At 39.8% G+C, this 26814-nt stretch overlaps 1 protein-coding gene across 2 annotated transcripts in view; it reads right to left on the bottom strand.

Moving 5' to 3' along the window:
- Positions 1-26325, bottom strand: part of LPCAT2 (lysophosphatidylcholine acyltransferase 2) — a 69572-nt gene extending 43247 nt beyond the window's left edge. The window contains exons 1-8 of one of the 2 annotated variants that reach the window (XM_019455913.2): positions 25994-26325; positions 13502-13641; positions 10198-10415; positions 8522-8634; positions 6273-6333; positions 5305-5363; positions 4005-4039; positions 896-950 (exon numbers count right to left, since the gene is read on the bottom strand). In XM_019455913.2, coding sequence (XP_019311458.1) covers positions 896-950; positions 4005-4039; positions 5305-5363; positions 6273-6333; positions 8522-8634; positions 10198-10415; positions 13502-13641; positions 25994-26164 — 852 coding nt within the window. In that variant the 5' untranslated portion in view covers positions 26165-26325. The remainder of the gene's footprint in view (positions 1-895; positions 951-4004; positions 4040-5304; positions 5364-6272; positions 6334-8521; positions 8635-10197; positions 10416-13501; positions 13642-25993) is intronic. The other variant, XM_019455914.2, reaches the window with a different exon arrangement.
- Between the last annotated feature and the right edge of the window lie 489 nt (positions 26326-26814).

Raw genomic sequence — 26814 nt, 5'->3', positions numbered from 1 at the left:
GACAAAAAACCAGTATTCTTGTGACTTAAATTCCGTGTCCTGTCACTGGGAGCATGGGCCCCCACTCAGGACTCCGAATTAACATATGCAAACTTAGAGTTCTCATTGCACAATCTACGGATGCAACTGGAAGATGAAGGCAAGAGCCTGACTCACTCTTCGGACCCTTCTCTCTTCAGAGGCTCCCTGAGGGTATCACTAGAGCCAACTCTACTGACTCTGCATTTATGAGTCCATTCCTCATCATTGCTTGCATCTAAGAACGGTTCTGGAACCTTCGTTCAGAGTCTTAAAAATCTGGGGCCAGGATTTTCAGAACCATCTAATTGCTCCCACACTCCCTGCCTGTCTCTGCAACTCAAGCCCAAAGACGGCCAAACCAGACCAAAAGAATGCTGACGTGAGCTGCCTCCCAGAGAGGATTTCCGCAGGCTTTCCAGGTGCAGAGTGAGTCCAAAGTGAGGGCTTCTGACGTCTGTGCCTCTCCCCAGAGTCCAAGTAGCACCTCTCCGCTCTGACAGAACGTGCTCTTCCAGGAGCCGTGGGGCTCCATCGGCTGCTGTACGTAGCCCCTTTTGTCAAGATGTGAAGCATACCACACCGTTCAACCGGGCAGAGGTCAGCATTGAAAGGAGGATGATGGAAACCAGTTATGCAAATCTGGTCAGCCAGGGTGGTCGCCTATGAAAGTGCCCAGAAGCCAGAGGTTTCTCCTGATAGGATTCCAAGGGCTGGATCTGACAGCCAGGTGGACAGTTTGTAAAAGACCAGCGCCTATTTTAAAGATGGCGGATTTAACCGCCAACCTTTGTACAGTGGGGCTCTCGAGACTACAAGTGCAAAATAAAAGGAGAGGCCAAATCTCCAGTTCCAAGACTGTTTGTGAATGACTTACCTCAACTTCCACCTTTGTGAAGAGCTGGCAGAAAGTGAGCATACAGAGCTGAATGCTGAGGAGAAAAAAGAACAGGCCATCTTTATACGGTAATACAAGCATCATCTATATTACCCGACGATCCTTTCTTTATAGGCAAACACTGCCACGTCACGCTTCATATATATATTTTGTGCTTATAAATGCCACACGGCAGCTGTAACACTCCTTGGGCGTAAGCAAGTATCCTTGATATTCCAAAGTTAAATCACCAAGTACAACACCAAATATGTACTTGTGAGTCAGAGCTGCAGCTCGGCAGACTAAACCCCAAATGTGAAGTCTCCTTGACAACTCAGGCTCGTAGGCCTACGAGCCTAGAGAAACTCATTTCCCGAGGCCACATTTTAAGGTACATACATGTGCTTATAGGAAAACTCCTGAAGTGAACATTACATTTCGAAACCCTTCTCTGATATTAAAAAAAAAAACAAAACAAAAAACCAGTGGGCCTTTCCCTAAAAGCAGAAACTTTATCATAATTGTCCCAATTAATAATCAATATTTTATTTAAGGAGAAATTTTCCGAAATGTTTCAAATTTCATTGCAAAACCAGATAAAGGCTTTCTTTAAAGTGGTTAAAACCAACCCTCTCAAAGATAATTTCTGAAATAGTTGTTTCTATGTACCTTTCTAATATATATTTAGATTCTCTGGATAGGATTTCTATGGGATTTTTATTTCACCTCATTTAGACAGATGACCCAGAAATCTGGCAGAGTGGATCATACTACATGAAAGAAATCAACCGACCTTTTTTTGTGTTTAAGAAGCTAAAATATGATTTAGCTATAAAAATTATTTAAAGGGGCTTACTTAAGACACGAAATTTAGAAATTTAAACAAGGAACTTAGTTAAAAGAAGGAATTTAAGAAATAGATGTACCAATTCCGTATATAATTATAAGTTGTTAAGTATTGGTTGTCAAACTTCGCATCTGAGAGGAAAAAAATATTTTACTATTAACCCCAAGCAAATAAAATCAATCCACATTGTCTACTATAAAGTAAATTGTCCCTGAGTTATTTAAATTGAACTTTTGAATTTGGTGATTTACACAGACAAATCTGTTCTGAAAATTCTGAATGCTGGAAGGAAGGAAGGAAGGAAGGAAGGAAGGAAGGAAGGAGGAAGGAAAACGAAACAAACCAGCATAAGATCTCATTGAACCTGTGTTGTCCAAACAACACTTCTCAGACCCACACAAAATGGCTTTTCCATAGCTGCCCTTTCTCTGAGTGTATTCCCCAAGTTTATTAACTCTCTCCCTTAGGCTGTCTGTCTTGGTATAGAATCTCTTCCTTAGAATCTGAGTCTAGACTAGCCCTGGGAGCAGGAGCAACTGAGAAAACTGACTTAAGAGTAACAGATTCAGTGCTAAATATCGTATGAAGCCCACTGGAAGATTCGGGCAGAAATGAGAGTGACCACAGGCCAAGCACAATGTGGCATTTGGACAAAACAAAGCTGTGCCTTTTAAAGATTTTGTGTTTATCACTCCTAAGAAATCTTTAACTCCTCAAAAAGTGTTTTCCTCTCTTTTCTGAATTCTCTCTCCTATTTTCTTCTTCCCTTTGTCACACTTGTTAGAAGGCTGGTTTAACCAGAACACTCCATTTTCTATCCTGATCCCCCTTCCAAGAAGGCCTTCTCCTACTTGACCTTCATGCCTACCTGGACTGCTGAAAACGTTTGAAAAAGCCATACTGAGCGCACTGTGCATCTGAAGTCACTATCTCTGCAAGGCACTTAAATTGTCAGGGCCCTAAGGATGACACAACTCAGGAACTATAAAGACACACTATATCCAGTTTGTAGGCACTCCTTTTTCTAAAATACTCTCATACTATTTGTTTCTTCTCACTTGCTCTCGTATAAAAAGCTGAAAACCAAGAACACGAGATCAACAGTGGCACAAAACACGTATTCTAGCCAAATAAATAAACTGATTTCCTGAAGAGTTAAAGACCACATAATGCCTAGATATTCTTTACTATTTGTGGTCTTTATTTTGAGTGTCGTTTACTTAACTTCAACTATGAAGGACTGAAGCGTAATAGGAACATACGTGTTTCACATGTTAATAAACACTAACACATGTGAATGGCCCATCAGTTACCTATTCTGATTTAAATTTATTATTTTGATGCAATTCACACATACAAAATGGAGAAAATTGGTATGCACCATAAAAAAAAATCTGACTTTCATACATTGTTTGGATTATCTAAGAGGTATGCAAGGAAGTCACAAGATACTTGAAGGCGAATGAAGATTCCCTTTTAAATAGGTCCAAGTGGTTGTTTGTGCATCGACAACGTTATGTAAACTCTCTATGTAATAGTATCAAAAGGCATTGCTGGGTAAGCCCCAGGCAAAGTCCTCACATCCAGGCATTTTACATGGCTCTCACCAAATATAAACCAGCTCAGACTTATCCAGGGGGAACTCGACAAAAACGTCTTGAGAGAAAGTACGATTGTACATGCTCTGTTCTTTTTAGAGGCCTGTTTCAGTGCAGCTTGCTTAATGGCGAGCTGTATTCCTCTCCTGTCTTAAATGTTTATAGAAACTGCTGATCCCTCTGCTTTTAAAATCCAAGAACGGAACTGAAAGCTTAGCTATTTTCTCAACTCAGATCAGACATATCACAGCTATTTTAGGCCATATGACGCAATGACTCCGGACTGCTTAAACCGATATAGTAAAACAACAATGGAGACACCAGATAACATGCTAAATCTGCAAAGGGAATAAAACTACAAGATTAAAGCTAAGTAGGGTGCAAACTGGGTCACTGGACTGTTTCTTAAGGATTGGTAGCTACACACGTGAGACCCGCAGGAACACGGCAGACAGCTAGAATTCTGCACGTGGCCGGCGCTGGGGGCTAACAGGAAAGACAGCGATGCTCTCTACAGACTTTCTCCTTTACAAGATTCTAGGATTTGATTAGAAATCTTTACTTTTACGAAAACAAGGCTTTAAAAAAAAAAGGAATAAATAATTTTTCTTTTTCTTCCCTGAACAAAATTTATATAAACCAATAATAGAGAGAAGCAACTTACAATGTATATCCCTGCCATGTCCACGTCACGGTATCCTACAATAACAAAGGTGTTTAGACTGTTAGTTCAGAGAAAAAAAAAAAAAAGCTAAATAAAATCAAAATCTTATTTTCATATTGGTACTCATATACGTCCCTGCTGAATTAAAAGCAGTATGTTGAAAAGTAAAACAAGCCTATTAAACAACAGCAAATTGCTCTATGAGTTCTTGGATTATATCTCTACATGGCAAAAATCTGTTTTCTATACGTAGCCACCTATCTTTTCATGAAATTAAGTTGCTTTTAATTCTTAATAGAATTCTGAGCACGGTTAGCTATTTTTTCTCCTAATGTGAACACATCTGGATAATTAATTTGTTTATAAGGCCCAGAATATATCAGTTCTCAAAAAAAAAGAGGGGGGGGGTACATGCTTGGGAGAAAAGATTAGAGTAGTACATAGTGAAAGGATTTACATAAATGCCAAATAGGCAGAAGTACAATTAAGTAAATCTTGATAGATATTAATTTTTTAACTAGGGGATGTCCAAAGGTGAGAAGACAGCCACTGAAAGGAAGTTGAATTGATCGAGAACTCTTGATCTTAAGTGACATAGATAATGAATCATTACATTCTGCTTGTTCATGGAAAGTCTCTAGTAGAGAAAGTTCCTCTCAAGACAAAACAGATTCCAAAAATTCTTTCTTTAGGAAAACGGTGGCACAATAATATCCAGAAGACAGCGGTGTGCCCAGCTGGAGTGGAAGTCCCTGTTTCCTGAGCCAACCGTGCACCTTCTATAGGATGACAGCTTCTTTTCATGTATCTTCTTATTCACGTTACTTGCCAAGAGTCCCACAGCTAGGAAGTACTGAGCCAGTAATGAAACCCCAAGCCAGTCCCAGATTTATCCTGCGACACCAGCTATCCCTCCAGTAATGACCGCTGAATCAGGAAAAGTCTCTTTGTAGGCTCAGTGCAAATCACAAATCTATGCACGTTTCCTGCTACCCAGGCCAGTAAGAGCCTGAATCTGAGACTTCATTGGACCATCACAGTAACAACAGAGGAGAAACTGGGGAAATGCCTTCCTGGAGCTTAGGAATACCAGAGACATCGTGTAATATTGGTGTCCACAAACACGTGCCTCTCTTGGCAAACTTCTAGAAATGAAATGTGGCACGGGGAATGGGGTCTACCCATGTGCTTCCAACCTCTGTCTATTCAGAGCTTTCTTCAAATTCTAAAAGGGGTCCCAGAGGATTTGTGCTGTTCGGAATGTCTGAGATGTTTTCCCACGGTCAAACACTATGCTTACCAGCTTGTTCGGGTACCTAAGGAGGATCGGCTGCACGGGAACCCCTGGAATGAAGGCCCCTAAAACCACATTGAGACATTACATCTTCATATAGGACATGAGGATTACTATAAAGAGAATTAATAATAAATGGTACACATATACTTTACTGCTTTAAGAATACACACAAACTGTGAAATGTTGGTAGAATCCCCAGTGCTTTACCAAAATGAGAGAGTTCTAAAATTCAGAATTAGGAAACCAAGACATTAAATGTTATGCCCAAGTCACTGAAAAGATTTATGTACATCCCCACGTGTTTTCATTTTCTAAATACTTATTATACAACAGGATTAAAAAAATAAAAATAATGGCAAAGTCAAGACAAAGAGAAAATGGGGAGAAGAAAATCTAAATCAAAGCAAATACTTGTAGCAAGAACGAGCCCCACTTGCTAGAAGTGAGTTTTAACTTGGGCTCTGAGCATTCCAGCAGCCAGTACAAACACATGTTAAAGTATTATCAGTTACTATGAAATTACGTATGAAATTATACATCGCTATGAAATTTATGACTTTATAATATTAAAAAAAAAGAGTGAAGTGTAGAAGGCATCTGAAGGCATTACAATGATCACTTGTTTTCTATTAGAAAACACAGGACCTGGGGTGTCTGTGAGGGTAGCCTTGAAGGAAAAGAAGAATCTGCCAGTGGTTTCTGCGTGTGCATGGATATGTGTGTGCATGTGTGTGCGTGTGCATGCACACACACACACGCGTGCACACACACACACACACAACTATCCAAGGAAGAAGGGGTTGTGATACCAAAAGAGAAAGTAAAGGGGTTCTGCAGATTCACTGTGTTAAAAACTTTTTATCGGAAAAGAAATGCCCAGAACAAACTAACTGATTGTTTTGTGTATTAGTATCAAATCATTTGAGAAATCTTCCACAGTTTGTTATAGTACATAATTTAATTGATCTCACCTGGTTTAAAAGTAATCAAACAGGAACGATTAGTACAAGTACCTTCTGGGAAAACTAGTATCTTGGGAGAAAAGGAATACGTAGATTTAATATTTCAGTCTAATCAATCGGTTACCTCTTTACTCAGTTTCTTACGACTTCACAAATAGCTGCCAATTCTTAGAAGACGAAAATGAAATAAAAGGCTAACACTTGATTCTACCGAAAACTAGAATCAGATTATTCAGTTTTCCTCTAAAAGAACTGTCGTCTGACCATTAAGGTAATCAGAAAACGGATTAAAGCTTTGAATAGAAAATACACTTAGCAAATGTTTCTTAATGATGATGCTAATGATCTGAAATAAACTTAAAAGAAGATATAGACCCGGAGACCTGGTCAAAGAGCATATTAGATTCTTTCCTCTACTGCTATACATCCTTAACCAAATCGTTCCTACTTCCTTGTTTCTGTTTTCCCTGTTAAATGATATTCACTCCTACAACACATAGTTTAAGGATATACGGAGGAAGCAAAAAGGAAGCAAAAAAAATACTTGCAGTATGCTTTATGCTCCCTTGAATTAGTAGACATATGGAATAGAGTTTAGTACCTTGTTTGAGAAAGTGTTTTTAGCATTTAACATAGGCCTTTGTGTTCTTCAAGTGAAAGACACAGAGCACAGTTAGTTTCCCCATTAACGGAACAGGCTGGATTTGCTAAGGATTTCAGGATCGGGCAACGAGTAAATTGCCAAGTACATAAAATAACAAAAAAGAAAAATCCTGCACCCACAGCAGTTAGTGTGTGTACTTAGTTAGTATTTGTATCGTTAAATAATTAGAAAGGGAAAACTTAATCAGCCTAATGTGCCACAATGACAGGCTATTTATGAAATAAAAATTGTAAGTGTGTGCAATTTCATCCCCCAATTTAAAAACAAACAAAACAGGTTTCCTATTACAACAAGATACACTATCAAACGTGGTTCATTCAACGGAAATTCTACAGCTACTCCATTAACAATGAACGGATACAGAGTAAATCATAAACTCTCAGATCTGGAAGGGGCATTAAAAGCCATATAGCCTTTCCAGTGCTTGAATTCTTTCTACAACACTCCCCTCCCCCCGCTCAAGTTGTTGCTTAGCCAGTGCCTGAAAATTCTAGAAAAGGATTTCAGGGGCGCCTGGGTGGCGCAGTCGGTTAAGCGTCCGACTTCAGCCAGGTCACGATCTCGCGGTCCGTGAGTTCGAGCCCCGCGTCAGGCTCTGGGCTGATGGCTCGGAGCCTGGAGCCTGTTTCCGATTCTGTGTCTCCCTCTCTCTCTGCCCCTCCCCCGTTCATGCTCTGTCTCTCTCTGTCCCAAAAATAAATAAAAAACGTTGAAAAAAAAAAATTAAAAAAAAAAAAAAAGAAAGAAAAGGATTTCAGATCAGATCATTCTGCCTCTGGACAGAGAGTTCCTTGAGGTGGGTGAAATGAGCTGAAATCTTACCTATTTGTTAACTTTTGCCCACAATCCTAGATATAGTCGTTGGATCCAAAGAGAAGAGTCAAACCCTCATTCCAAGTGTCACTTCTTCCTGGTCACTTTTTAAATCATTCCTCACATCCCTGGGTTTCTGAAACCTCCTGCTGGGTAATACTCCTCTTAGTATTTTAACATCTACGCATCATCATGGGTGGCCAGATCACAGGGCCAAGGTAGAACGATACTTATCGGAATTATCCAGTAACTGCTGCCCCTCCCCTTACCTTCCAAAGGCATTCCAGGGGTTGGAGGTCGTGAGATGGGAGAGTCTGGAAAAGTTCTATAGGTGATTCCTTATATACCCCTTGATCTGAAAAGCTCTGTCTAAATATACTTTGGATAAGACTAAGATCATAATCGCTTTTTTCCCCCAATAAACATATACTGTTTAGTATACTAAACATACTGTTTAAACATACTGTTGAGTATAATTGAGCTTTGATAGGCTGTCTTTAAGATTATAAATAAATTCAGAGAATGTATTTTTTTATGACACAAAGTAAAAATTGGTTCAAAGAGTCCGGAGAATAAGAAAGAATGATACATTTAATCCCATGGGATATCTCCTGGGGAAGAAGACTTCTGAATACTCACTCATTTATTCTGCTTCTATTATGCTGAAGACACCTAGCATAGGTGTCCCCAGATACTGCCATCTGTGGAGCCAAACGATTTCCAAGCACACAAACAAGAAACAAACTCACAGTATTCTAAATGAACGTCCCGTGTGTTTTACCTGCGGCCACTGTCCTCCTGATGTTGCTCGCCTTATTATTTCATTTATTGTGTTTTTTCGAGAATCCGGATCTACACGGGACACCAGCACTGGCTGCACAGCTCGTAAAAGTCCTTGAAAACAAACAAAAGGTCACAACTGAGTCTTTTTTTTTTTTTTTTTTTGGCTAAAGCTATCACAGCAATGATACTGTATGAATCATAAAACAAGTGTTATGTAAAATTAAAATACAGCAAGTCAAAGAGAACTTTTTAAAAAAACCCTCCAATTTAAAGTTTATAAGAATTTAGCTTCCAGAGGCGTCTGGGTGGCTCAGTCAGTTAAGCGTCAGACTTTGGCTCAGGTCATGATCTCACAGCTTGTGGGTTTGAGCCCCGCATCAGGCTCTGTGCTGACAGCTCGGAGCCTGGAGCCTGCTTTGGATTCTGTGTCTCCCTCTCTCTCTGCTCCTACCCACTCACACTCTGTCTCTCTGTCTCTCTCTCAAAAATAAATAAACATTAAACAAATTTTGAAAAAAAAAAAGAAAACTGATTATGTGAATTCACAGTACATACAAATAAGGGGCAATTATTAATTTTACTAAAATTTTCAGCACGACAGTCTTCTGACTAGGTAGCTTCCTCAGGCACGCAAAATAAACCTCAATTTGCCAAAATTCCATTGCTAAACACCTTTCCAGGAAAATGCCATATGATACAAAGCACTGTGGCTACACTGAGGGAAAAAAAAAGAATGAGCGAAAGAAAGAGAGAGAGAATTTTTCTGAGCTGAATGACAAAGCTGAGGACACGACTGTTTCTCCAAAGCGCCAAGGCAACCTCAGGCAACCTCCACACCCACTCTGTCACCACTTGCAGCTGGCAATAACCTTGGGGCAACCGGGACCAGTCACTTAGAGACTCACACCCTAGGGAGAGACCACAGCACCTGGTGGGATAAGCATTTCATTTGCTTCATTATTTTATACGGCAGGAAGTACTTATTGTTCTACATCATAATTTTCAAAGAGGTTCAGGTCCCTCATGGAGATTCTGGGGCAATAATAAGAAAACAGAGTTAAGAGGAAAGACTTCGTGTGAGTGTGAGCCTAATACTCTCAAGAGAAATTCGTGAAATAGCACGTAACACAGTGTTTTCACCAGTTCTTTGGTTCAATTCTCCCTCCAGAAAATCAAGCATGTTTGGTACTTGAAACTCGGTCTTTCTAGCAATATAAGAACAAAAGGAAGTGACTGGACCCTGATAAAGATATGAATTTAATAAGAATTATAAGGGTACAGGTAGGGGAGTCTCTAAACTTTATCACAAACTCATTCTGAAAATATAGTTCCTCATTAAAAGTAAGAAAATAGGGGCAGCTGGGTGGCTCAGTCGGTTAAGCATCTGGCTTCAGGTCATGATCTCGACGTTCGTGAGTTTGAGCCCCGCATTGGGCTCTCCGCTGTCAGTACAGACCCCACTTTGGATCCTCTGTCTCCCTCTCTCTGTCCCTCCCCTGCTCTATTTCTCTCTCTCTCAAAAATAAATAAACATTTTTTAAAAAGTGAATAAATCGCTTTGAAGTGTTTCACTATTTTAAAGTTTTTAAAAAGCCTACCGATAGACTATATATGATTTTTTGCAAATGTGAACCCCAAGCATGAAAATATCTATATTGTCTTACAAGTACTTACTGCCAATCAGAGGCACCTGTGCATTCTCGTTTCGAGACACCATGGAAGGTAACCCGGCTACGACACAGGCAATTCCATCAAAGAAAGTTGAATGAGGGGCAGCGACAAATATTGGTGCCTCCGCAGGACCCGCCACCTTTCCTTTCACGGTGACCATGAATCCCATGGATAAGAACATGGCATGACCCAGAAACTTCAAAACTGGTTGAGTAATTTTCCTTTGGAAATAAATATTAAAAAAAAAAAAAAAAAAGACACAATGAGCTTTGTTAATCTCAACTAACAGCAGGGCTTTACTCTAAAACACAATACAAAAACCCAAACATGTCAGAACACTTCATTTTAAGATAGGAGCTAAGAAGAATACAGCTAACAGTTACATGGGGTTCTTTTTGCCACGTACTATCCTAAATACCTTACATTTATTAATTTATTTAATCTTCAGCCCAATTGTACGAAATGGATTTTATTTTTTAGCATCCTCATTTTTTTTTTTCTTTAACGTTTTATTTATTTTTCAGACAGAGAGAGAGAGAGACGGAGCATGAACGGGGGAGGGGCAGAGAGAGAGGGAGACACAGAATCGGAAGCAGGCTCCAGGCTCTGAGCCGTCAGCCCAGAGCCTGATGAGGGGCTCGAACTCACGGACCGAGAGATCGTGACCTGAGCTGAAGTCGGACGCTTAACCGACTGAGCCACCCAGGCGCCCCACTCATTTTGCAGGTCAGAAAACTGAGGCACAGAGAAGTACAATTTCCCAAGGACATGTGGCTACTAAGTGGCTCCATGATTCTATGACTACAGACGGATAAAAATGAATCTTCAACACACGTCCCCCACTGAGAAATCCAAATCAGTATTGTTCTTCACAGGAGTGACCTTGGGAATGTACATTTGTGTAACAATGATGCTATCTCCCCAGACACTTTTAGAACACTCATGCTGCATCAGTCCTCAGTTATTTTAGGAATAATTTTTTAAAGCCTTATTACCTATGTCATTATAGCTCTTAGACATCATCAAAAATCTTAAAAGCTAAAGTCACCAGCTCGCTTTCCTGGAAGTAGATGCACTTACACAATTTCAGAAATTTAACTGCTTACTTTTTTAAAAAGAATTTATGTCAGGGGCGCCTGGGTGGCTCAGTCGGATGAGCGTCCGACTTCGGCTCAGGTCATGATCTCACTGTTCGTGGGTTCCAGCCCCGCGTCGGGCTCTGTGCTGACAGCTCAGAGCTTGGAGCCTGCTTCTGCTTCTGTGTCTCCCTCTCTCTCTGCCCCTAACCCACTCGCATTCTGTCTCTGTCTCTCTCAAAAATAAACAAACATTAAAAAAAATTTTTTTAAATTTATGCCATTAAAGACTAATTAATTCATCAAACTGTGCCAGGACCTCTGCCGGACACAGAAGACTAAGACTATCCAGTCCCTGTCCTTGATAAGCTCAGTTGAGTTGGGAAACAGAAACACATTCCTAGAAATGCAAACACAGGACGGATATCTGAGTATGTGAAGAGGCATGCAGTTTTCATGAAAAACAAAACCTGTGTCTTTCCTGTAACACATCTAATGAGAGCTTTAAAAAGTAGACTTCCTGTCTAATTCTCTCAGTACAATACAGCGAGGGGCTATTAAGCAATTAGTCACTGAGGAAGTTTCTCTGACTTTTATTCCACAGTAAGGAGAAGTGAGACACAGAAAGCCAATGTACTTTTCCAGAGGGCACAGGGAAATGACCATCTCTCTCCTTGCTGTTTAGAGTTCAGAGTCTATTTTACATAAGGATAAAAAGCTCACCCCTTTACCGAATTTCCACACTTATTTTTGATTTAAAGTGGTGTAGATTTTGACAACCGCATTCTAAAATATCCCATATTCAGAGCTGTTAAATACTTTTTTAAAGGATTTTAAAAGGGCTAAAAGTTTGGGGCTGCATAATTAATTTCAATGTTACCTGTTTGAGAGGAAGTAGAAATACTTAATTGGAAAAAATGGAACTTTCTTTTTTTTAATATTTATTTTATTTTTGAGAGAGAGAGAGACAGAGAGACAGAGAGGCAGCATGAGCGGGGGAGGGACAGAGAGAGAGAGAGAGAGAGAGAGAGAGAGAGAGAGGATCTGAAGCAGGCTCCAGGCTGAGCTGTCAGCACAGAGCCCGACGTGGGGCTTGAACTCACAAACTGAGACCATAACTGAATCGAAGTTGGTGCTCAACAGACCGAGCCACCCAGGCCCCCGGAACGTTCTTTTCTAACAGTTATTTAATCTGTTTTCTGGATTCTTAGACTACTCCTTCCATCATGATAGGGCTTCATAAGCTGTTAACAACAGAAACCAAAGAGATAATTGAAAGGAATTGGCGAGTCATGAAAAAAAATCTCTCTTAAAGTATTTTTTAGGGACACACGGCCTTGAATCATAAAGCAAAGGATTATGATTTGCAAGGATTGAGGTGGTGTTATTCTCTGGGGACACTGCCAGCCTTGTATTCACTTCCACTGGAAACCAGTCTTGTGCTGAATGTTGACATTATTCACTAGAACATGAGCTGAATAGTAAATTGCGTATTTCTTTAAAAGTTTCTAGAACAGTGATTTTCAAAATTTTTGGAGGACATTCTCAGTTGAGATTTGGAAGAAAGGAATAGACCCTATGCAGCATACAAATTTTAAGCAAGGTGGACAATTTTGGAGAGTTCAATGGTGCCCTGCACCTCACCTCCGGCTTTCTATTCCAAGAAGTCCACCTTACAAACCTTCACTCTCAGGACATACTTACGGCAACAAGTTGGCTCTGTCCAGTGGGAATGAACTTTTACCAGTAACTATCAATTGGTGATGAGTTTATTCTCAAATACCCTGCTGATTAGATAAATATTCAAAAATACACTATAGCTCATCCACTTACTTGCACCACGGCAGAAAGAATGTAGTTACTACAGAGGGACAAAAGTAAATGTCATGACTGGGGGACAGCAGAGGAAAGACACATAGTTTTCAGCTGTAAAGGTTTCAAGTATACTAGTTGGGTTTCCCAGAATCAGGGACCTCTCACTTTTTGGCAATGACTCGGAAAACAATATTTTAATATTGGGAAATTACAACTTCAACAGAAAATTATCAGAAGGCGCTTGGGCAAAAGTTTCTATATGTGATGAATTTGAGAACCGTTTCATCTGAGAAAAAGAAAATAAATGGTTAATAGTGAGTAGGAACATTAGATAAAACCACTGACTGATGACTAAACCACAGTAATTGCTTCTTTAATCTTGATTTAGCTAACATTTAGACATTATTATTTCTTACCTCCTCCAACCAGTTATTGGATGGGTCAGCTTTTCAGGACAGCATGCTGTTGAAATTGCAGCAAATGGCCATGCCAGTAATATAATTAATGCAACCAGTAAGACACGGATTGGAAGCAGGATAATTCCAAGAAAGAAAATCTGCAAGTCAAAATTGATTAAAAAAAAAAAAGGATGAGTGGACAATATTGTAATGTTCTGGCTATCAGACTGAAACACGTAAGAGGAAAGTTTTGTGTTATTCACGTGTTCACTAAAGGATAAACTGAACATTAACATGCACCAGACATGAAAATCTAAGCACAAGGGAAAAGAAACTACATCTGGCAAAAGCAACAGTGAATAAAACCAGGTACTATAATGACAACTTGATCTATTTATCAAGGAAGGTGATAGAAACAAAGTATCTGACTTAGCAGTCAGGGAAAGCTTCCTGGAGGAGTTGAAGGCTGAATGGTCTCGAAAGACAAGCACAGGGGTGCCCGGGTGGCTCAGTCAGTTAAGCATCCGGGTCTTGACTTCGTTTGGCTCAGGCCATGATCTCACGGTTCACGGGTTTCAGTCCCGCATCGGGCTCGGTGCTGGCAGTGCGAGAGCCTGCTTGGATTCTCCCTCTCTCTCTTTCTCTTCCTGTTTCTCTGCCCTTCCCAGCTCATGGACTCTCTCTCTGTCTCTCTCTCTCTCTCTCTCTCTCTCTCACTCTCAAAATAATAAACTTAAAAAAAAGAAAGAAAGACAAGCAGAAGCTAGCAAGGTGAGAGGGGAAATCGCTTTTTGAGAGCTGAGTGGAAGGAAGAGTGTTAATGAAGGTGTTAGAGTGTAAAGGAGTAAATGCATGATTTTTATACCTGCCAGTCCTTTATAATTAATAACAATAAGGAGATGGAGAAGGGAAAAGTACAAATAACAATAAAAAAAAAATAAGGAAGAAGAATGAAAACTAAAAATAACCAACAACACATGAGGGCTTACTAGGAAGCAGGCACTCTAAGCACTTGGCAGGTGGTGACCTATTTGATTCCTATGACCTTAGCTTGTTTTACCTCCAGGAAGGGATGGCAAAGAGGAAGCTAAGTGAAGCTACTTTAAGATGACAGTTACCAAGTAGCAGCACCAGGGTTTGAACCCAGCTTGGTTACAAAGCCCTTGCTCTTCATCCTATACCATCTTGACTTTTAAATACATGGCCCTTATGCATACCAGATCACCTTTCTTCTGTTAGCCAATTACACTACTCACACAGTGCTGTCCTTCTGCCTCTATTGCCCCTTGATGGAAATCTGAGCATCATCAAACAATTTATGAGAGACACCAAAATTGTTCCACTTTTCTATCGAATTATTTAACATACAATTCAATCTCTATCAAGTTATCTGTGTGCCTGTGTGCATGTTTGAAGTCAAAATTACATATGAGGAAAATGCACGGATCTTAAGTACATAATTCAGTGAGGTTTGATAAATATGTACCCTTGCAACACCAATCAAGACACAGAACATGTCTACCATCCAGAGAGTCATCTTGGGCCTCTTCCAGTGAATCCCTACCCTTTTAGGCAACCAATTCTGGATTTCCATCACCATGGATTAGTTTTGTCTGTTCTTGAACGTCATATAAATGAATCATACATCATGCATTCTTATGCGTCGACCCTCTCCCAGTTAACATAATGTGTTTTGAAATTCAACTATGTGATTTTGCAAATCAGTAACTCATTTTTTTTTTTATTGCAGAATATAGTTCCAGTGTATTGCCTGCATGACAATCTGTTTATCTATTATTATGTTGATGAATCTTTCGGTCGTTTCCAGTTGTGGGCTCTTATGACTAAAGCCACTATGAACATTCTTCTAGGAGACTTTTTGTGGATGTGGGTTTTCATTTCTCTTAAGTAACTACCTAGGAGTGGAACTGCTGGGTCATAGATAGTTTAACTTCATCAGAAATTGCCAAACCACTTTCCACAGTGGTTGTATCATTTTAAAGCATTACTGGCAATGTATGGGAATTTCAGTCATTTGTACATCCTTACCAACATTTGGTCTTAGTATTCTTTTTAATTTTTTTTAAATGTTTATTTATTTTTGAGACAGAGAGAGACAGAGCATGAACGGGGGACAGTCAGAGAGAGAGGAAGACACAGAATCTGAAACAGGCTCCAGGCTCTGAGCTGTCAGCACAGAGCCCGACGCGGGGCTCGAACTCACGGACCGTGAGATCATGACCTGAGCCAAAGTCGGACGTTTAACCGACTGAGCCACCCAGGTGCCCCGGTGGTATTCTTTTTAAAAAAAAAATCAGGGTTCCTGGGTGGCTCAGTTGATTGAGCACCCGACTTTGTTCGGCTCAGGTAATGATCTCACAGTTTGTGAGTTTGAGCCCCACATCAGGTTCACAGCTGTCAGATCCTGCTTCGGATCCTCTGAAGCCCTTTCTGCCCCTCATGCTCTCTCTCTCTCTCAAAAACTAATGAACATTTAAAAAAAACTTCTGGGGTGCCTGGTGGCTCAGTCAGTTAAGCGTCTAACTCTTGATTTTGGCTCAAGTCATGATCGCATGGTTCATGAGATCGAGTCCCACATGGGGCTCTGTGCTGACAGCACAGAGCCTGCTTGGGATTTTCTCTCTCCCTCACTCTTTCTCGAAACTAAGATAAATATTAAAAAATCAACTTTATTAAGGCATAATTTACATAAAATAAAATGCACCTATTTTAAGTGTAGAGAGGATGAGTTTTTCAAATATATCCTTATGCAAACACCACCACAACCGGGATATAAAACAGTCCAATCACCCAAAAAAGTTCCTTTGTGCCACTCAGCAGTTAGTATACCCTCCCTGGCCCTTGGTAACCACTGACAGGCTCTTTTTCACCCTAGTCTTGCCTGTCCTAGATTGTCACATAGAGATCACACAGTATGCATTTTTTTCTGTCTGGCTTCTTTCCCTTCATATTTTTGAGATTCTACCTGTCGTCATTATGTACCGAAAAGACATAATGTCAATACATAACATGGTAAAGTCTTTTAAATTGCAGAGTATTATTCCACTGTATGAATATATCATGATTCATTTATCCATTCATTTGCTCATGGACATTTGGCCTATTACAAGTTTTTAGCTATTATGAATATAGCTCCCATGGACATTAAAGCTCAAATCTCTGGTGCTCATACATTTTCACTTCACCAGGAGTGAAGCCATTGGGTCAGAATGGATAAATTTATAAGACACTGCCAAACAGTTTCCCAAACGGGTTGTATGATTTTATGTCTCCACTGACAAAACATGGAAGTTTCTGTTGCTTCATATCCTCACCAATATTCGGTGCTTTCAGTCTTTTTAGGCATTCAAGGGGGCATAAAATAATATCTCAATGTGGTTTTAATTCACATTTCCTTGATGAACCATGATGTTGAGCACATTCTTCATGTGCTTACTGGTCATTCCTCTAACTTTTTATGTTAAGTGTCTGTTCAAATCTTTGGCCTATGTTTATTGGGTTGTTAGTCATTCTCTTATCAATTTGTAGGAGTTCTTTATATGTTCCACATACAAGACCTTTGTCATTATATGTATTAAAATATTGAAATATTTTCTTCCATTCTATGGCTTGCTTTTTCATTTTCTTAATGATCATCTTCTGATGAGAAGAATTTTAATTCTGACGCAGACTAATTTATCAAGTTTTAGTTTTAGTTTTCTGTGTCCTTTCTAAGAAATCTTTACTTATCTCAAGGTCATGATGATATTTTACATTCTTTTCTAGAAGCTGTATGGTTTTGATCTATGACCCATCTTAAATTACTTTCTGTGTGTGGTGTGAGGTAGGGATCATGGTTTGTTTTTGTCCACAGCTTTATCTAGTTGTTCCAACACTATTTGTTGAAAAGACCTGATACTCCATAATGACTTTCTTGGCAACTCTGTTAAAAATCAGTTGAACACATATGTGTGGGCTCTCTATTATGGTTCATTTATTGGTTGATATGATTGATTCATCTATTCTGTCAATACCTCATCCTCTCCACTTCTGTCACTCTTTTTAGTAAGTCTTGAAATCAGGTAGTAAATGTTCTGCAGGTTTTTCTTCAAACTTTTTTGGGGTTAATCTAGATCCTTTGCATTTCATCCATACATACATTTCAGAATTAATTTTTCAGTTTCCACACAAACAAAAAAGTCTCTTGAGATTTCAATGAATCTATAGGGTTTATTGAATCTATAGATCGATTTGGAAGGAATTATCACCATAATAATATTGATTCTTCCAATTTATAAACATGATATATCTCTCTCCACTTATGTTAAGTTTCATTAATTTCTCACAATGGTGTTTTGTTGTTTTCAGTGTACTGGTTTTACATATTTTGGTTAAATACATTCCTAGTTATTTAATGTTATTTTATTGCTATTATAAATAAAATCATTTAATTTTATTTGGCAATTGTTTGCTACTAGTATATAGACCTATAACTGATTTTAAGTTTTACGCTTCTACCCTACAACCTAGTCAATTTCACATATTAATTCTGGTTGTTAGTCATTTTGCAGATTCTTTAGGATATTCTACATATACAAACATGACATCTGTGAATAAGTACAGTTATACCTTTTCTGCTTTTTTTATTTTTAATTTTTAAAACTTTAAAATTCCAATATAATGAACATACAGTGTTACATTAGTTTCAGGTGTGCAATATGGTGGTTGAACAATTCCATACATCACCTGATGCTCATCAAGACAGGTGCCTTAATCCCCATCACCTATCTTATCCACCCTCCCCACTCACTTCCCCTCTGGTAACCATCAGTTTGTTCTCTATGGTTATGAGTCTGTTTCTTGGTTTGTCTCTTTTTCCCCTTTGCTCATTTTGTTTGTTTGTTTCTTAGATTCCACATGTAAGTGAAATCATATGGTATTTGCCTTTCTCTGACTGGCTTATTTCTCTTTCCTTTTTAATCTGTATGTCTTTTGTTTCTTTCTCCTCCTATTTTATTGCACTGACTAGGACCCCCACTTCAACATTGAATAGAAGTGTTGAACAAGATATTTGTCTTGCTCCCAAACTTTGGGGGAACAGGCTCACTATTTCACCATTATGATGCTAGCTACAGGGGTTTCATAGATACCTATTATTACATTGAGAGAGTTCCCTCTTATTTCTATTTTCCTGAAAATTTATTTAAACATCAGTGGATGTTGAATTTTGTCAAATGAGTTATCAAAATTTCTGCATCCATTGAAATGATCATATACTTCTTATCATATGTTTGGCTAATAAGATAAATTACATTGAAATATAAATTTTTGTAGGTTAAACCAACCTTGTATTCCTGGGATAAACCAAACATGGACAGGATATATTATCCTTTCCACACATTGCTATATTTGACCTGCTAATAGTTTAAGAGTTCTTATATCAGGATCATGAGGGAAATTGGTGTGTAACTTCCTTTTCTTATAACATTTTTTTCCCCCAGATTTTGGTATTAAGATGATGCTAACCACATATGTTTTTGTATAGTGTCTTCATTTTCATTTATCTCAAAGTATTTACTAATTTTTATGATTTCGTCTCTGAATCATTGATTTTTTAGGAGTAATTTAACTTCCACATATTTGTGAACTTCCCAGTTTTTTTCTGTTATTTTTTTCTTTTTTTCTTTTTAAAAAAATTTTTTTAATGTTTATTTATTTGTGAGAGAGAAAGACACAGACAGAGAGAGTGTGAGTGGGGGAGGGGCAGAGAGAGAGAGGGAGACACAGAATCTGAAGCAGGCTCCAGGCTCTGAGCTGACAGCACAGAGTCCGATATGGGGCTCAAACCCACAAACTGTGAGATCATGACCTGAGCTGAAGTCGGACACTTAACTGACTGAGCCACCCAGGTGCCCCTCTGTTATTTTTTTCTAATTTAGATACATTGTGGTTGAAGAACATACATTATATTCTTGTAATTCTTTTACACTTACTGAAACATGTTTTATGGCCTACTATAATTCTCTGTCTTAGAGAATGTTCCATGGGCACTTGAGAAAAATGCATTTTCTGCTGCTGCTGGATGGAGTGTCTATATATATACATATATATATATATATATGTATATATATAGACATGTATATATACATGTATATATCTTAGGGCTAGCTAATGTGTTGTTCAAGTTTTTTCCTTGTTTATACTCTGTTTCACTGTTCTACTATTGAAAGTAGGGACTTGAAGTCTATAACTACCATTGTTGAATTGTCTATTTCTCCCTTCAATCTGTTTTGCTTTGTGTATTTGGGGCTCTGTTGTTAGGTGCATATATGGCTCTAATTGTTATATTTTCTAGATGAATCAACCCTCTTATTATAAAGTGTCCTCCTTTATCTCTAGTAACAATTTCTGTCTTAAAGTCTATTTTATTTAATATTAATATAGCCCCTCCAATTGTCTCTTGGTTACTGTTTGCATGGTATATCTTTCTCTGTCCTTTCATTTTCAGCCTATTTGGGTCTTTGAATCTGAAGTGTGTCTTTTTAGATAACATAGAGTTGGATTATATATTTTTAATCCATTCTTCCAGTCTCTGCCTTTTAATTAGTGTGTTTAATCCATTTATACTTAATGTAATTACTGATAAGACTTAATCTGCTCTTTTACTATTTGCTTTCTACATATCTTATGTATTTTCATTTCTATATTTCTCCATAAAGTTATTTTATGTTAAACAGATATTTTTATAGTGTACCATTTTAATTCCCTCGTCACTTCATTTAAAATTATTTTCGGGGCGCCTAGGTGGCTCAGTCGGTTAAGCGTCCAACTTTGGCTCAGGTCATGATCTCGCGGTATGTGAGTTCGAGCCCCGCGTCGGGCTCTGTGCTGACTGCTCAGAGCCTTGAGCCTGTTTCAGATTCTGTGTCTCCCTCTCTCTCTGACCCTCCCCCATTCGTGCTCTGTCTCTCTCTGTCTCAAAAATAAATAAACGTTAAAAAAAAAAATTTAAATTTTTTTTAGTGGTTGCTGTAAGTGTTCCCATCTTCACTAACCTAGTTTGGGTTAATACTAACTTAATTGTAATAGTATACAAAAATTGTGCTTCTATATCTCTATCTCCTCCTTCCTCCTGTTTGCTTATATTGTCATACAAATTACATCTTTATACACTATATGTTTATCAACACATATTTCTAATTGCTTTATGTAGTTGTCTTTTAAATCACATAGAAGACAAAAGGATTTACAAGTAAAAATTATTTTTATATTGTCTTTTATATTTATACATGTAGTTATCTTTACCAGTATTTTTTTTATTTCTTCATTTGGATTGGAGTTGCTCTCTAGTATTATTTCAACCAAAGTTCTCCCTGTAGTATCTCTTTCAGGGAATGTGTGCTCGGGACAAATTCTCTCAGTTTTTGTTTAATTTCTCTTTTACTTTTGAAGGAGAGTTTTTCTGACTCTATAATTCTTGGTTGACAACCTTCTACTTTCAACACTTTGAGTATATCATCCTAGTGCCTTCTGGCCTCCATGGTTCCTGATGAACAATCAGACATTAATCTTATTCAAGATCTCTTTGTATATGATGAGTCTGCTTTCAAGATTCTCTCTTCTTCTTTGGCTTTTAACAGTTTGATTATGATGTGTCTGGGTATAGTTTATCTTTGAGTTTATTATGCTTGGAAGTCATTAAGCTTCTTGGATGTGTAAATTAATGTTTTTTTCACTGAATCTGGAAAGTTTTCAGCCATTTTTTCTTCAATTATTCTTTGCCTCCTTCTGTGGCTCCCATTATGCTTATGTTGATACACGTGATGGTGTTCTATGGGTCTCTTTTCTGTATCTTTTTTCTGCTCACTTTTCTGTATCCTTTTTTCTTTATATTCCTCATACTAGTTAATCTCAATTGCTCTATCTTTAAATTTGCTGATTCTTCTGTTTGTTCAAGTCTGCTGTTGAGTCCCTCTAGTGAATTTTTCATGTCACCTATTGTACTTTTTAATTCCACAATTTCTATTTGGTTCTTTAAAAAAATTTTTTTTTAATGTTTATTTATTTTTGAGAGAGAGAGAGACAGAGAGAAAGAGAGAGAGAGCTAGTGGGGGAGGTGCAGAGAGAGAAGGAGACACAGAATCCGAAGCATGCTCCAGGTTCTGAGCTGTCAGCACAGAGCCCAATGTGGGGCTCGACTCATAGATTGCGAGATCATGACCTGAGCCGAAGCTGGATGGTTAACTAACTGAGTCACCCAGGTGTCCCTTTGGTTCTTTTTTATAATTTCTATCTCTATCTCTATTTGGTGATACATTGTCTCATATTTTCCTTTAGTTTTTTAGACATGGTTTCCTTTAGTTATCTGAACATATTTAAAGTATCTAATTTAAAGTTCTTGGATAGTAGGTCCAATATCTGGGCTTCCTCAAGGATAGTTTGTATTGACTCCTATATTTCCTATTTATGGGACATACTTTATTGTTCTTTGCATATCTTGCAATTGTTTTTGTTAAAAACCATTTTAAGTAATATGACAACTCTGAAAATCATATTCTCTTCCATCACCAGGGTTTATTGTTGTTGCTGTTTGTTGTTGTTGTTATTTGTTTGTTCAGTGACTTTTATGAACTAATTCTATAAAGCCTGTATTTTTTGTCATGTGTCATGTGTGGCTACTGAAGTCTCTGACCAATTAGCTTAGTAGTCAGCTAATGATTAAATAAGATTTCCTTACATGCCTAGAACCAATAAGTTTCCCAGTGTTTGCAAAGAGTCTCTTGTTTGTATGTTGGAGCATATCTTCAACACACAGCCAAGAAGAAGTTCACAGCTCTGCCTTAGCTTTTACTTCCTGTTTGTACAAAGCCTAAAGATTAGCTAGAGGTGAGAGCTTAGGGTATTCTGTTGTTTTGTTTTGTTTTGTTTTGTTTTCAGGTCACATGTATAGCCTTGGGTATACACACAGACCGATATAAGTGGATGCCCTTCTAGATTCCTATGAATATGTCAAATCTTTTTAAAGTCCCCTAAGGACATCTCATTCCCTAGCTTTTTCTTGTAAGGTTTTTGGTTAAGCCTATTGTTCGTTCCAATCTTTATTCACTGCCTCAGGCAGCTGTCATGTTAAGCAACTGCCTCTGATTGTTTTTGACAAACACCACTGGAGAAAAGACTGTTTGCACTGGGTGACCTCCAAGGCAGGTCAAATAAGGCTTGCAAACAGTCTTGCAAATGACCTAGAAATAACCTTTACTGCAAAAAGGACCATAGCATAGACCCTGAACAGACAGTTAGAATGAAGTTATAGTATATTCATACAATTTACTCACATTCACAATTAGTAGCTAATACAAAATTTAATTAAGTTGTCAAACATTGGGCAACTTTTTTATGTGCCATTTCCAGGTTTGCAACAAATAATGGTATTTAACAGTAAATAAACCATTTCTGAGGAACCTTTTGACAAATTAAAAGGATTCTCCACCATATTTCCATTTGGTACATCATCTCTGGAGGGAGGCCTTCTTTCAACACTCTCAGGGTTATCTCCTCTGGATTTTCTTCATAGGACTACTAAAACATGGAATTTCATATTTTTTGTATTTGTTTAACTTTTTCAGTGAAACATAAGCTTTAGATAGGCAGGGTCCTTATTTCTCTTGTCCACTGTTGTATCTCCAGAAATTAGAGTTGTGCCTGGTACATAATAGACATTCAAAAAATATTGTTGGTGTGGTAAGTGCCCCACAGTTACTACCAAACACTCATTTCAATTCCATATTCTGTTGAGGAAATGAAAGCCAGGCAACTTATTTCCATGCCACTAAGCGGCAGACCCTTAAATTGTCAGAAAGAGAAGAGGAAGGGCAAAGCTAAGTCTTACAGTGAGATACACAAGTGACAACAGTCCTTAAGCGAGATATTGATCATTATTCAAGGTTAAGTTGAGTCTGAATTGATCATAGTAAGTCATACTTAAATGAAAGTATATCCACCTTTTAAACTTGGTAATATAGATAACATTGTTTTTCAACCAAGTCTAGTTAAATCTTCCCTTTGCCCAGACTGTTCAAGACATTGAAACCTCTCTGGTATCTCTGGTCTATATTTTTAATTTAAAAAGCAAAAGCAAAACAAAACAAAAAACCTAGACTATATTCAACTCCGTTCAATACAAGTAGTAAATTTTAAGTAGAGTATAAAATTTGTAGACAACAAATAGCATAGCTATCAATATTAAGATCAGCAAACAGTCCAGATTCTTTCACACATTATCCCACTTAATTTTAACCCTCCTTTGATGTAAGACTATCCCAATTTAATCAATGAGGAAAGTGAAGTTCAGAGAGGTTAAGTAACTTGGCCAAAGTCATACAACTAATAAATGGCAGGGCCTGAGCAGGTTTTCTAAGACTAGTGATCTTTCCATTATACTACAGCTCTTGTAGAGTTATTTGAAAGTGCTCTCCAAACAATAACAGGTCATGTATAACAAAGAAAAACAAACAAAACAATTTACTCTAGATGTAATATAAATATAAATAAATATAAATATATACCACTTTGACCCTCTCTCCAAAATATAAAGCCAAATAGACATACTTTCATTGAAGAATGACTGATTTGACCAAATCAGACTAAAATTAATCCTGTGTGATAGTCAATGTATTTAGAAGTGTTTCAGAAATTTTAAGATACAAAGGGACTATCTGTCCATTTAAAGACACTAGGGTCGAATTTTTAAACATTTAGCTTCTTTACAAAGAGGTATTACTACATTATCTTCCTCTTCCTCTCTCGCACCCTTCTTCAACAGATGCCCATTACTCTAACCTGCCTCCACTGTGGAGGACAATGGTCTCAGCACATGTAAGAGGGCTATGCAAATATTGCACGATTTCAAAGTTGCAGTAAAGAAACGTGTGAGATGGACAGGAAAACATGAACCCCCCCCCCCTTCTTTTTTTTCATGCAGAACACACAGGACAAATGTAGCTTGCACATTCTATCTTGTTCTTTGATCGCTAACTGTACCAAAGAGGAAGTCCAAAGAGGGAGTTGTAACTGCTAATGGTAAAAGCAGCGCTTTACAAGAAAAAGGAAAGAAAAGGAAACTTCCTTTTTGTGTTCAGCAATTCTTAACAGTGGAAAAAAGTTTCAAGAAGCGTTGACTCTAGAAGTGATTGAGTGAAGAATGATCCAGGGTGATGACTTTTGAAACACGTTAAGCTGACCCACGTTATCCCTTTTCCTAGATTCGGATTTCCTCCCCTTGATGCCCCTGTTCAGCTAGATCATCCCAGCCTTACTTCTTTCCTTGTTCTAATTCCAGACCCGGGTTCTCTGCGTTCTCCCTCACTCTTCACATCCCAGACTGCCTCCTCTCCTTCCCTAAGGCAAAAAAAAAAAAAAAAAGACTTCCAAGCCCACTCTCCTATAGATTGCCTCCCCCCCCCCCACTCCACACTAACAAACTCGAGTTGAAGTTCTTGTCACAGATTCATCTCCCTTCTCAGCACAGAATGTTTCCTGTGCCACTGGCCTGCTCAGTCTTCTCTTGTTTAGGACTCACCTCTCAGACCCACATGTTCTTTGCATTTGCTCTTCTCACACACCTTCAGACCATCCTCCACTTGTCCTCAATTCTCACACCTACACCTCTGCCCCTTCCAGACTCGTGGTCCCTTCAAAAGCCCTCACTTCCTAGATCCCACATCTCGTTCTTCCTCAGAGCCTTTGCTTCTCAGACTCGCAACCCTCCACCCCTGCCACACCCACACTCCCTTCCGACAACTGCCCCTGTCATATCAAGGGCCCTTCCCTGAATCTGTCTCCCCTCTCAGACCCACATCCCTCTCCCAGACCTGCCTCCTCTCTGTGACCCACATCCCTCCCCTGGATCTGCCTCCCCTCTCAGACCCACACCCCTCCCCTGGATCTGCCTCCCCTCTCAGACCCACATCCCTCTCCTAGACCTGCCTCCTCTCTATGACCCACATCCCTCCCCTGGATCTGCCTCCCCTCTCAGACCCACACCCCTCCCCTGGATCCGCCTCCCCTCTCAGACCCACACCCCTCCCCTGGATCTGCCTCCCCTCTCAGACCCACATCCCTCCCCTGGATCTGCCTCCCCTCTCAGACCCACACCCCTCCCCTGGATCTGCCTCCTCTCTCAGACCCACATCCCTCACCTCTCTCACCTGGCTCCTCCTCCTTTGTCAGATCTCCACCCTTCCCCTGGATCTGCCTCCTCTCTCAGACCCACACCCCTCCCCTGGATCTGCCTCCCCTCTCAGACCCACACCCCTCCCCTGGATCTGCCTCCTCTCTCAGACCCACAACCCTCACCTCTCTCTCCTGGCTCCGCCTCCCCTGTCAGATCCACGTCCCTCCCCCGATCTGCTTCCTCTCGGCCTCAAGCCCCTCACCTACCTCTGCCTTCACCGTCAGACCCACGCCTCTCCCCTTGTTCCTCCTCCTCGCCCCTTGCTCCGTCGGCTCCCTCACCTGGAGGCGACTCGCCGCGCCCATCCGTGTCTGCTGCACGAACGGGTTGGGCACCGGCGGCGGGAAGAAGGACGCCTGGCGGGGCACCATGGACGGACGCAGCCCGGCTTTCCCCATGCCCGCGCCCGGCACCGTGGCCGCCACCGCCGCCGCCTCCGCGCACTTGCTCATGGCTCAGCAGGGCGTCGGGCCGGACCCAGCGACCGTCGCGAAACGCCGGAGCGAGCACCCCTTGAGACCTCCTAGGGGGAGCTTCACCGGAGTCCCAGCCCGCGGCGCTGTTGCGGGGCCACCGCGCAGGCGCGAGTCACCTAGAGGCCGTCCGGCCTCGCCTCTGGCTCTGAACGCCCCAGCTCTGGCTCCGCCCCCTGAGCGCTAGCCCCACCCCTTTAGGTATCTGGCTCTTCCTCTTTGGTCATATAACTCTTCCCCCCCCCCCCCCCCCCCGCCCCGAAAGTTTCTCCTTCAGAGCAGGGCACCCCAATGAGAGACAGTTTAGGCAGGGTTCTCTGCTTGAGGGTCACGCCCACCTGGAGTACCAATCTCTTTTACGGGCCTGTTGGCCAAATCGCTGGCTCCAGGAGCCTCAGTTGGCCCCTTCTGTAAAATGGGATAAACAGAACTCAGATAAACAGAACCCAAATCCAGCCATCCCTAGGATGTACCATTTAAGTGAGTTAGTATATCCAGGGTAGGTTTTGTTTTATGTGTTTAATTTCTGGTATATGTTTCGGTTTTGCTTAAACCAGTTTGAGGTGGATGTTTGCCAGTTACAGCTGAAAGAGTCATGACAACAGAGATATTGGTACCTGGAGTGGAAT

This window comes from Panthera pardus, unplaced genomic scaffold (genome assembly GCF_024362965.1).
Source record: "Panthera pardus isolate Hobbes unplaced genomic scaffold, ASM2436296v1 HiC_scaffold_18, whole genome shotgun sequence".
NCBI lineage: Eukaryota > Metazoa > Chordata > Mammalia > Carnivora > Felidae > Panthera > Panthera pardus.
The sequence above is the reverse complement of the archived record's forward strand: the minus strand, read 5'-3'. Positions and strand labels throughout refer to the sequence as shown.